Genomic DNA, 13,613 nt, shown 5'->3' with positions numbered 1-13,613 from the left:
AAGTCTACAGTGCACCTAGCAAGATGATCACAAATGGTTTGCCAACAGTTTTCCATCTTCAGCGGGAGTAACAAAGAACGTTTTAACGTGTGATACGCTTTTGCCCTTTGCCAAGCATATGTATTTAGTTTGGTTTGCTTTTCACAATTAATGCTGACTGATAGCTGGTTTCTTTTCAATTCCAGGTTGTGGAGACTAATTTGGTTGCTTTTGACTGTCACTGGATCATTATAAATGAGGTAAAGCCAAGTAAACCTTACTGTCAACTGAGTCCTATTTTCATGTGTATAGTCAGAGCACTTCCTACGGCCTTGAGTTTCTAACAGGAAACAGAACACAAAGTAAACTTTCAGTTTATTGAGTAGATTCTGTTAAATGAAAATAGGATAAGGGCTTTTTAAAAAAATTATAAAGGGCTTTGCATGACTAAAATGAATAGAGAATGTCTTCCCTACGGGGTATCTTTTAGCCTTTCCGTTGGCACACGCTGCCTACTTTGGGAGATCATCTTTATAAAAACTACAGTTCATCTTTGTAAGCAAAGTGAATTCCTCCCAGTGGAGTACTTGTTTTCCATTTATATTTTACTGTTGTTTCTAGGACTTTTATATCCAACTCCCTTACAAGTGGATTAAATAGTTCAGCACATGAATATGAATAAACAAGAACAGATTGTTTTTCTTTTCATAAAGAAATACAACTGTTTTTAAATCCACCAACTTGTCAAATTTCTTGTGAAAGTTTATTGATTTTTTTTTTTTTTTGGTGAGGACAATACTTAAGATTAAAAATACAGGAGTTCCCATTTTTTAGAATATTTTTAGTATTCTTAAAAATACTAAGAGCTAGCCTGGTATCCATGAGGATGTGGGTTCGATCCGTGGCCTTGCTCAGTGGGTTAAGGATCCGGCGTTGCCACAAGCTGCAGCATAGGTTGCAGATGCAGCTCGGATCGAGTGTTGCTATGGATGAGGTGGAGGCTGGCAGCCACAGCTCATTTTCGACCCGTAGCCTGGGAAATTCCATATGCTGCAGGTGCAGCCATAGAAAGGAAAAGGGAAAAAAAAAAAAAGATTAAAAATGAGGTATTACAACATGAGAGCCCTGTGAAATAAGTTGTTCCATTAGCACCTGCCAGTCAAAATTGGAAAGGAAAAGAACAGATCAGTCAGGGACAAATAATGACATCACAAGGATCTCTCCTCAATGAGACCTAGTATTCAACATATATATTACTTATGAATAAAAATAATGTACTATCAACAAATACTAAATATTGAATGACGGAGTAATATGTTTTGTCTCAGAAACTAAATAACCTTTTGGGCCAGAAATCTGGTTTTGTAGTCAGTAAGATAGGTTTAATCCTGGCTATGAGATTGGCTAACAGTGATACTATGGATATATAATATAATCATCCTGTGCCTCAGGGGTTTTTTGTTTGTTGGTTTGTATGGTATCTATCATAATATTTATTTTACAAGTTCATAAGAAAAAATTAAATGAAATATTACCTGACGCTCTTAACATAGCAACAAATGACACTCAATAAATGGTACTACAGGCATGATCAGAGCACATCAAAGTTCAGAGATCACTTCTCACACATTATTTTGTGTTATAAAGTATTGAGGGAATGGGATCCATAGAAAGTATATGAATTGTCTCTCCGTACAACAGAAAAATAAAAATGATTCTTAGTTTCAAGCTGTTTCTCCTACACCACACTTCATTGATGGAATTTTAGCTCCCTTGATGGTTCTTTTTAGTTCAGTTTAAAGGCACTGGAAACATCTTACAAGCCTATTTTTCCTCTGCCAAACTAGGTCTACATGATATTTCAGTGTATTTCTTATATCAAATTAAGATGTGTTTTTCTGAGATCCCCACAGATAATATGTATATATGATATCTGCTTCTCAATGAAGATTTTAACATCTTTAAATTTCTAATACCTCTCAAGTTTCCATCTAAAATGACTAAATATCAAGTTAGAGTAAATGGAAAAGGAAAACTTAACAAACCTTCACGATAACTTTTAAAATTAATGATTTTCATCTCTATTTTTCTGCAAGGAATCTAAGGTTCAAATAAGTTAAACAGTTTGTCAGATATTACACAACTTTTAAGAGATGATAATGAGACTTAAAAACCTAGTCTTTTTCCAGGCTAAAGCTTTGGTTGTTGTTGCTTTGTTTTCTTTTTTTTTGATAATTTTTCTTATAGGTGATATTTTTGTAATTTCTGCTCCCTAATTTCAATTTTATAGCAGCAGTTATCACATTACCTTTTGTCTTTAGCTTATTATTTTCTAGATTACTGTTTTGAAATAGAGAACCCACATAATTCTTTGTTTTTAATCTCACATCTACCTTCTAATGGGGCCCTGGCCATTCAGATATTCCTATATAAAACAAGCTGGAGTCATTTTGCTTGTTTATGTCAATTTTGCTGAAAAGGGGAAAAAAGTTTTTCTTAACTCCTGAGAAACATGGAATAATCAAACCAATCAACGCTGACAATTGATAAATAGAAGTGTCCACTCCTTTCTATTTTTCAGTAAAATTGCAGAAGGGACTTGGAAATTAACTCTTTTTCCATATCCAACTTAACATCTAACCCTATAGTTGAATCTTAAAAGTATGAATCCAGGTAGAGAGAGCTTCCCGGATCACCAGTGGCCAACAGCGGTCAACAAGTCCACTGTTGACTTGTCAATTTGTGCTGTGAAAGAAATCATTCCTTCATATTATAAGCAGGAAATCTGAATACCAGGTATTTCCTTGATGATGAAAATCATGGAAAGAATAATAGCTTCTATTATACTGTATCTATCATAAACATTATAACTCATTTTGTTGAACTTATTAAATTTTATCTCATACAATATTAGGAAGCAAATGATGTTAAATGGATGTTCTCTAAGTTGGGCCACTGTTTTCCGAATAAAACATCCACACAAACAAAGCAATCTAACCTACTAACAACTCAATAAATGTTAGAAGTATAGAAGATAGTATAGAAGACTTCAGTTCTTTTTTCATCCTTCACACTTGGGTTTTCTAGTATAAACTGTCATAACTTTACCTTTACCACAGAAACCCTGATCCTTTTTTTTTTTCTCATAGCCCTCTTTAGTAGTCCTTGAGCAGAGATGAAATTTGGGGGGGGGGGGGGTGAAGAGGACAGGTCAATGCCACTTCACCTTTGAAACATCTGAAATTATATTATTCTATTTATTTTCCTAAACTGGTTAAAACTGAGAGATCAAGCATGTTTTCTGTGTATTCATCCCTAAGAAAAACCATCTGTCCACTTATCTGTGGTTAGCACTCTTACTTCCAAAAGATTCCCTTCAGCTACCTCATTCTCTCTGAAATATGCCTCAGGCAACTTGAGTCTCACTACCATTATTTTATTTACAGCCCTGTTGATAATGGATAAATCATAATTCACCCTAGTTTTCTTAAAAGAATAAACGTGGATCTTTCATATTTGCTAGGAAGATAATAAAGTATAAAAGGAGCAACATCAACAACAAAGCCCAACAACATGCAAATGCCCATTTTGATTGAATGTGGAAATTGTGAATTTCATGAGTTTGGTTTGTGTAGCTATTTTGTTGCTAATTTTAAAATGGGTTGCAAACATTTATTTAATCTTATTGCACAAAGAGAAACTATAAATCAAAGTTGTCACTGTGCACATGATACAAATTGATGTGGAAACTTGACAACAATATGTATTTTTTCATTTGCATTAAGTATGCTATAATAATGAGAGGCCAAGCTATTTCATGAGGTGTAATCAATCATATGTTAGTAGTCGGTAGCTGTATTTATCTTTCTCCTGCAAGCAGTGGATCCAGCACCGAACAACAGCCTTTCCATATAAGTATTGCCATCCCTTCAGGGTCCTGAAGCAGATGGCCTAGCACTTTATTTAAGTTTTACAAAAGTTAGAAATTAAAGATAGGAAGATAAACACTGTTTAGAGCTGCAAGAAGTGTATTGCTATATATACACCCCTCTATTCCTTGATGAGACTGAACCTGACTTTTGGTGTCAGGACTTATTTAAATAGTTTAAGCTCTTATTCTCTGTCACGGCAGAGTTCTGTAGTTAAGAAGTTATTGTTGAGATTTGAAATTCATGCCTATATCTGTAATGAATGCTTTTCATTTTATTTTTAGTTTAGTGATTAATTGAACTGCTAACTACTAATCTGCCATGCAGAAAGTTGCCATTCTCCTGTTCTTCCTGCTGCTCTAGTCTACAGTTGGTTTTGTTGCATATTTCATACTATTTGTATAATTATTTCACATTAATATTAAAATTTGTGGAAGCATCAAAGGATCATCTTTGCTAAAGCATGAAGAGTATAAATATATCAGCAACACAACAACAACAACAAAAACCACAATCTTTTCTAATTACACCACATAATACACTGCTTAATATCATTACTTAAATCTGCTTTATTTAGAATGGGTGAAATTACTAAAGCATCCCAGTGTCTGTACTTAAAGTTTCAAAATGTATCTATCTTTAGAAGATAGTTTGGTGAAATCTTGCCATTCATTCATTTTTTTAAATTGATCAAAATTTAATGAATACCTATTACAAGCCAAGAACTTTTTTAGATGTAAAGAGATAAAAGAATGGGAAAAGGAAGAAGAGGTCCCTTTTCTGAAATAGTATGAATAATATAGATTGGCATCCAACCTAATGGATTTTGAGAGTCTTTCCTTCCTTAGAATTCTATTAACTTAAGCCTGAAGCTGATATCCTATAAGGATTCAGGAGTGATCTAGTCCTCCAGAAAGATTTGTTCTGTGAAGTAACTGTTTCTGGGTGGATTATATCCTTGCTAGATATTTTATATATCCTTCACTCTTACACAGTTCAGAGTTAACCCAGCATTAAACTATCACAGAAAAGTGAGTAAGAATCTTTTCTTGTGTAATGAAGAATCTTTTCTTTACTTTGGATATGCATTGGTTTGATTCTTAATAATCTTTGATAAATCCATGTAAATTATTTTGGGGAAAAAAGACTGTAGGCCTTGTTCTTAAAGAAGAAAAATTGAGAAACAATTAGGCACACTAAAACATATTTGTTCATTTTTATTGCAGTGTTAATTCTATTTTATAAATATACTCATTCATATAAAGAATACAGAAAGGACAAGTAATTTTATAATTTAGCTTCTTTAAATTATTTCAAACTCAAGAAATGTGTGCATATCTTTCTAGAGAGTAGTATATTTGTAGGGTATGGCAGGCTTGGGAGAGTGAGTGGTAAACTATTTTTTGCATATAATAATTTAAAAAAAACATAAGCTTTAAACATTTCAAAAATTCAAAGTATTAGAACAATATAGATACCAATAGATTATACAATAGTTTCATATTTATTGCAGTTTAGTTTTGAATTTCTTTTTCATTTCAAAGTATGTCTTAATTAAGTATTTATTTGGCTTTCAGTATTTATATAACATTTGCATCTACCACTCTTGAAATGCACAAGTTCCACAAATACAAAATAGCTACCTAATTAAGTTTTCATATCACTATCAAACTATTTTTGAGATCAGGTGTCAAAACTAAAACTGCAAGTGAATTTTTTGAGACAGACTGTCTGTTAGCTTCATTCAGAATGGCAGATTCTTTCCTCCCAGAAAATTACTTTCTTTTCCCTTCTCCAAATAATAATAGGCAAAATATATTCAATTCAAATTGACATTTTCTCAGATATATTTTAGTTGCTTAGACACCTGGGAACTTCAGCTTTTAGAACCTGTAAAACGTACCCATCCTTTTGTGTGTGTGGGGGGGAGGTGTTTAAAATAGTTTTCTTAAAGATTGTGGCTCATGACAGAAGACTTTATCATTCCTTATAGAACTAGCAGGCTATTAAATGTTGGAATAATATATCTTTATGGTTTTAATTCCTACCATTCATGAATATTAATCTAAATAATTCCCGTAAGGAAAAATTAATTTCTTGTATAATTACTTCAGAATATGTCTCTTTTGATGACATTTATAAAATCCTACTCTGAATAAGAAATATTCTGAAAGAGGACCTTGGAATCTCTGGAGTTCTTTATTTATAAATGAGAATAACAGTATCTGAATCAGAACGCATTTTTTAGCAGAAAAATGAGGCAACAGGTTAAGTACTTAGCATTTTGCCTAAATTCCTATAGGGACTTAATAAATGCAAGTTTGTATTCTAATGTGCTGATTTGTAGTTCACCGTGGGGGTGGAACATGCAGAAATGGTGCTGTTGATAAATCTTATTACTGATAAGAAAAGACTGTGTATGTAACACAACTTCGTCAATAGTATGAGAAGAGTGACAGGATTTTTCACTCTCTTTTGAAATGAAAATTCCTGTCCATATAATATGAAATTCTAAAAATGTATAGACATGGATTAGCAATATTAATTAATTTGAAAAGTTTTCTGGTTAAAGTTCAGGTTTAAAATTAAGTTGACAGGACACTGAGTAATTTTACTTTGTGAGTCAATGACAGAGATTTAAAAAGTGACCTGCTTCTTGCCAGATAGAAATTTTGGTGGCAAGTGAAATGACACACATTAAAGGAAAAAGACTGCATTTTAAACTGAGAAAAATCATTTTTTATGGTACATTAAGGATTAATCGACCGGAAATCCAGGATATTACACTGGATATAGCTGATGGCAGGTGTTATTTTATTTTCAGAAAAATCTATATTTCATAAAGATCATAAGTAAAAGATGAATTTCAAAGCTAATATATGCTATAGGAGAGAATAATATGTGATTAGCCTAGTAAGGAAAAGAAGAAAGTTTACACTTGTAAATCATCTTTTTTCTCTTTTATTATTCTATGATAATTCTTTGAAACAAAACTGAGAAATGCTCACTGCAGTCCAAAATGTATCTTGTGTCAAATCTTTTATTTCTGTTACCATAAGAATCTATTGAAATCAGTAATATGTTAATTGCAAAGTCTTCATTGGTTTAAAAGGTTCCAAATGGACCCCATGAAGCACAAACTTAAGACATTAAAATAAAATTTGTTATGTTCTTTTTTCTCGCTTTTTTAGGGTCGTACTGGCGGCATATAGAAGTCCCCAGGCCAGGGGTCGAATCAGAGCTACAGCTTCAGGCCTACATCACAGCAAAGCAAGAGCCAAGCTGCTTCTGCAACCTACACCATAGCCCACGGCAACGCCAGATCCCCAACCCACTGAGTGAGGCCAGGGATTGAATCCGCATCCTCATGGATCCTAGTTATATTCGTTGACCTCTGAGCCACGAAGGGAACTCCTGATCACGTCTATTCTAATTCCAGTTAGAATAATGTTCAGTTAGAACAGATACATATTATAAAAATGTTATTTTATTTTATTACTACTACATCCTGGTTGAGACAAATCTTAAAATTTACATTTGCAGTTGGGAGGTAGCAGGGAGAAGGAAACAGAAAATGCTTTTCTTTGAATTTCACAAATGCATATATGTAAAATAGCATTAACTTGGATAAAGACCACTGAAGTTCATACTGTGTTAATCAACAGAATTTTTCATCTTTATGTTAAGAAAACAATTATATACTAATGCATCTGTTCAACGGTTAATGAGCATTATGTTTTATCTATTCCTTACCAAGAGAAATGTATAACTTAACACCAATAGTTCTAAGAAAGAACTCAGAAAGTCTTAAAAAATATATCCTTTTTCTCCCTCTTCTTATCTTATTTAAGAACACCATTTTTCATTGCTAAGAACAGTGTCTATTACTCTTACAACTATCTTCCTAAGTACTCAAATTACCTTTAAATCCATTAATGAATAATGAAAGTGTAATGATAATGTGTTTTGTGGCCTTTTCCGATGTTTAGACGACACATTTTTCTCAAGTGTTCAACATATTATAAACTTAATATTGATAAAATGTGTTAAGTCAGTTGCTCCATTTGAAATTATTTAGGCATTAATTAATTATAGACATAAATATAAATATATAATTTAAAGCACAGACAGCAACTGCAAATGAGTTGATTGTTTTAACGAACATGTGTTGTTTTGATATGGTTGTGGGCTAAGCATTAAGCAAATGTATTACAGTAACAGAATCCCTTAGTATTTCCAGACAACTCATTAAGAGTTTTGTGTTTCTGTTACTGTATTAAAGTAGTTCTCATTCTTCCATTTCTTATCTTACAGGAAATAAATGATATAGATGTACAGGAACTTGTAAGAAGGTCAATTGGAAGGTTAACGATCATTCGGCAGACATTTCCAGTCCCCCAGAATATAAGTCAGCGATGTTTCCGTGGCAACCATCGAATCTCTTCGACACTATGTGATCCAAAGGATCCGTTTGCTCAGAATATGGAGGTATATTCTAAGTGCTTGGGTATTTCTTTAAGGATGCTTTGGTGGGCAAGTCATAGAGAGAGCTTTTCTAGTGGCATTGCATTCAGAATCATACATGTTTTCATTTTCTGAACTATTCTCATAGCAATTTCATAGGTCTGATGAGGGAAGTGCTAAGAATTGTCTTTGATCCTTTGACCTCATCACAGTGAAATATCTACTTGTTTAATAAAAATATAATAAGTAAAGGTTATTTTCTTTTCAGCAAGTACATCAATAGCATTTCTTCTGGTAGAATTTGTGATTGATACTCCTTAATGCCAAACTTCAAATTATTAAGTCAATACATTTGCTTGACTTTTCTGACATAACAAGCACATAGAAATTTCTTTCTTTAAAGATTAATTTCCGGTTTGAAAACCTTCACCAAGAAAATGTTTAGAAACTGCCCATATACTGTAGTGTTATAAACAACTCACGTGGGATATAGCTGAAACCGTTGCTATTCAGAATACAATAAAGAACTTGAAAGAAAATGAATATAATCTCTGAGCAGATTGAACAGAAAGAACACCAAGTCCCTGAAACTTTTCTCATAAGAATGCCCATTTAATACTCACCCGGAGCCTATTTCTTTTTCCTAAGGAAAATTCTATCAGATTTTTTGGTCTTATTTCTCTTTGCACTGGAAATCTCAATATGTCGATTTGAAGGAGATATAACAAAGGCAGACACGCTGACAAGAATAGGGGTACATAAGAAGCACTGTAGCTAGGCAATAGACAGGAAAAAAGAAATCAAACCGATAGACTAATTCACATGTCCTGTTAGAGCAGGACTTTCCCTGTAAAACAACTCTGCACCATAAAAGTTACTAAGGATATCACCGTAGTATATTACTAGCATACTATTTAATATTTAAATAATAACCCTGAGATAGCAAGGTTAAAGTCATGGTCAATTTCAAAAGTAAGAAATATATATATTGTATATTTCTATGTTCTTTTCTCTCTTTCACCCATCATACCTACAATAGCGCTTTGTATGTTTGTAGGTATCTGTGGATTTCAGTGTAGTTAATAAGAGGGCAGTGGTCAAAGTAAGACACTCAAGCCTAAACAAGATTTTAAGGTTTGTATTTCTGGTCACCCATCTTTTCATATTAATTGGTCATGATTAACTTATGTGGAAATAACAGAATGTTAAATAGAGAAAAACATGGAAGAACTTTACAAAAGCATGTCTCACTAAAGACCGTTCCTATCAAGGGAGGTAGCAGGAAATGTAAAAATTGGGAAAGCAGAAAGTCACCACACAGCATTTTGAAGCACATTCACCTAATAGTACAGTCCTTCTGATTCAATTAATGAATTCCTTGATATCAGGGAATGAATATTTTATTTATATTTACATCCCTAGACGTCCCTGATGAATTAAGGATGTACTGGAAGCAGCACTCCTCCTGCCCCACCTTCATCATGCTCCCCTCAAACCCTCAGAGAGAAAAAAACAGGACAATTGCTTTTTCTCTGAGCATTTATTCATATTTATTTTCCCATTATATGTAACAGAATCTGACTGAATGTTTAATATATAAAAGAAAAACTGACAGAAACTTTTATATGTGAAGATTTATATAATGAAGAGTCTAAATGCAGGGCTCCTCAATATAAAATGTTCCACTAAAAGCAAAGCATTTGATATAGAGGCTTGCCTTGGTACATATTTTATCTCCCTGAAGTTAAAGAAAACAAGAAAAGTACTTACTAAAAATGTGAGAGTAGGGGAGTCTCTAGGAGAAGGAACTTCTCAACTCAGAATCCATAAAAATAGTCCAGATGAAAATGATCAGAGGCAGACTTATATCTTATCAGTAGGGTACAATTTTGAAAAATTAAAAAAAATATGAAAATATGACTGAAGTGAGCTCTAAAAATAAAAACCCAACTATAAAGTCTCAATAATCAATACAACAGGGGAGAAGAGGAAATTTCTGTGGAAATTTCTGGGCCATTACATATTATATTGTACATAGAAATGGAAGTAAGATTTAGAAAGGACAAAAAACAAGTTTTCTCAATCTTCAAATTAGTGCAGAGAGACTAAAATCCAAGATTAGCTGAAGTGGCAAAATAAATGTTAAAGATACCTTGTAGCTAGAAACAGAGTTTTTAGCAATATATGAAGCAAGAAGGAAGCGAGCCATTTACTGCTTGGTGAAACTAATGTTAGCTTGGTTGCTAATGGAGAGAAAACAGAAATATTCAAATCCTTTTGCTTTTGTTTCCTCCATCTAGGGAAAAATGTCTTCAAATTGGAAAGGTTAGAATAAAAATCATTTAAAGAAAAGTAAGCCATTGGTTTAGAAGGAGCAGGGGTTTGAAGATGCTTAGAGGGTGCCTTACCGCTCTAAAGTGCGGACTGAAAAATAACTGCTTAGAGCAGTAAATAAACCAGATACGATTACAATGTTAGTAATTTAGATATCCTATAAAAATACTTGGGAAGATAACTCAAGTATAATAAAAGACATTGTTGTGTTGTCCCCATTTTCTAAAGGAAGGAAAAAAGACTCCAACAACAAGAATTTAATACACTAAAATTAATTTTTGGATAAATTATAGAATGTATCATTACATATATGGTTTGGGAAACTTCAAATAAGATACTAGGACTTCCTTAAAAACAAGTACTGTCAAACTAAGTCCTGCTTGATAATTTTTTAGACTGGGAGAATGTCATAAATCTGATTATTATATGTTGATTTTATGTGGTATTTGACAAATTTTATCATGAAATCATTATTGGAAGACATTAAAAAGTCTAAATAAATTGATGTTCAAACATTTTCACCAAAAGACTCCTAAGAAGAGGAGATGGTAAACACTCTGGGTTCAGATTTTTTTTAACTGAAAATATATTAAAGGCTCAATGTTATCTTTAAAAGTTATAACATATGAGTTTCTTTAAAATTAAGTGATATTTCAAACAATTCATCAGTTAAATTATGTTGGTTTCTCTCCAAACCTTCAAGCAAAATTAAGATTCCTAGAACATGGCCCAGATGTTTTTTATAGCTTTGGTGGTTCTAATAGCTACAACTCATCCTCAGAGCTTCTCTTGCCCTCAGTTTGAGAAGTAAGGAACTAGAGGAATAGTCAGACATCACTTATAAATTTTCTACTCTCTTTTTTTGGCCACATTCATGGCACATGGAAGTTCCTGGGCCAGCGATTGAACCCACACCACAGGAGTGACCCGAGCTGCTGTAGTAACAATGTCAGGTCCTTAAGCTGCTGTGCTTAAGGGAACTCTGTAAATATTCTACTCTTGAAGTGCAGGGAACTCTCTGTGGTCATCCAAAGAGTCAGTACTTGGACCTAATATTTTCAATATGTTTATAACTATACAAATGAGTAAAATATGCCTATCAGATTTGTAAATGACATAAAGCTAGGAGAGAAAGCTTACACTGTGTTACATCATCGAGATTTAAATTATTATATTCATTGAATAATATGCCTAGAAGTGGAAATATCACACAAGACAAAGTTTGGTTCAAAATCAATTACAGGAAATCTGGATGGATGAGACATGGTTTGACAGTTTAAGATTGTTAAGACGAAGGCAAATGTGGTTTGAGCATAGCAGAAGTCATATTTGCTTCAAACCATTCCAGTGTCGTCTTGGTCTCTGTCAGAAGCATTTTGCTAAGATCAAGAGAGATAACACCTTATACTACTCTATCCTAGTCAGCTCACATATGCAATAATGTGTCAGTTCTGAATACTAAACTTTCAGCAGAAACACTGAAAAATCAGAGGACAGAGGAAAAATGCTGAGATGATAAGCAGCCTACAAATTATACCAGGTAATAAATGACTGAAGGAAGAAAAAATTTCAGCACAAATCATAGGAGATTCAGGCACCAAAAGGTTGGCATGTAGAGGAGGTTGGTGCTGATGGTTCAGTGAAGTCAGAAAACAAGTGTAGAAACAGTAAGGTAGAGAGAAATGAGTGGTCAAATGATGCAGTGCTGGAGTTTAAGTTAGAGGATTTGTGCATTTGTGCCCAGCAAATAGTCTTTTGTGTTGGTTGTGGCCAGAGTAGTAGTGGAGGGCATCAGTGTAAGAAATCGAAGTGATCTCTATTTTTTTTTTTTTTTTTTTTTTGCTTTTTAGGGCCATGCATGTGGCATATGGAAGTTCCCAGGCTAGGGGTCTAATCAGCCTGTGGCTACTCCACAGCCACAGCAACACCAGATCCAAGCACATCGGCGACCAACACCTCAGCTTATGGCAAAGCCGCATCTTTAACCCACTGAGCAAGGCCAGGGATTGAACCCATATCCTCAAGGATACTAGTCAGCTTTGTTACCTCTGAGCCACAGTAGGAATTCCTGAGGTGACCTCTTTTTAATGCAAAGACATGGTTTGGGATCATTCTGATGGAGGAATCAGGAAAAAAGAATGACCAAGAGGTCAGTAGATGGTGGCAGAAAGGGGTCATAGGGCATATGTGCCATAGAAAAGAGCATGAACTTCAAAAGAGAATAGGCATTTGTCTGAGAAAGAAATAAAAGAAAGGGTACTAGAAAGCTCAGAGGACATCATCACCCACCTTTTGATCCCACAGTTTGGGATGTGAGAAATGAGGAGAGGCAGTCATTTGCTGAAAACACCTGTCGTACACTGAGTACAAAGCACTCATCTTTAAGACCAGCCTGGTTGCCAATGTGCATGCTTGAAGGTGTGCAAAAGAATCTGCTCCACAAGAAGTGTTGGGTTTGGATGGGACCCAGGTTGCCAAGTTTCTTACAGCTTGACTTCTATTAAACGTTCCTGATATTAAACTTGACTTTCTCTTCTTTGACAGCTATTTATCATAAACCAAATAGGTGCTAGGCTCTGCATTAAATCAAGCAGAAATAAAAAATAAGGGAAACAAAAGTACAAAGGGGAAAAATATGTACAATATGAATCCCTGTTCTGAAGGAACTCTTATTCTGGTGTGAAAAGCAGATTAAAAAAAAAAAAGCACAAACTTTAACATTATGATATACTTTAATAGAGGTATGTGATAAATATTATGAGAGATAAAAAGAGGACTTCCCAACTAATCTGGGAGTGGGGAGAATCCTGAGACATTGTCAGGATAGGATTCACCCAGCTTGGGACCCATGCATTGAGTATGAGAGGACGTTAACTAATTGCAAAAAGATAGAGACATCCAAGGATG

General features: G+C 33.9%; 1 protein-coding gene across 7 annotated transcripts in view; it reads left to right on the top strand.

Moving 5' to 3' along the window:
- GRID2 (glutamate ionotropic receptor delta type subunit 2) overlaps positions 1-13,613 on the top strand; it is a 1,344,144-nt gene that overhangs the window by 794,506 nt on the left and 536,025 nt on the right. For all 7 annotated transcript variants that reach the window (XM_084973393.1, XM_084973394.1, XM_084973395.1 and 4 more), the window contains 2 exons: positions 186-239; positions 8,223-8,396. In XM_084973393.1, coding sequence (XP_084829519.1) covers positions 186-239; positions 8,223-8,396 — 228 coding nt within the window. The remainder of the gene's footprint in view (positions 1-185; positions 240-8,222; positions 8,397-13,613) is intronic.

The sequence above is a fragment of the Sus scrofa genome, chromosome 8 (genome assembly GCF_054392235.1).
Source record: "Sus scrofa isolate SSC_HxYL_T2T_F1_AM1 chromosome 8, Sscrofa_HxYL_maternal_Yorkshire_Landrace_v2.0, whole genome shotgun sequence".
Lineage (NCBI taxonomy): Eukaryota > Metazoa > Chordata > Mammalia > Artiodactyla > Suidae > Sus > Sus scrofa.
This window is presented reverse-complemented; position numbering and strand designations above follow the sequence as displayed.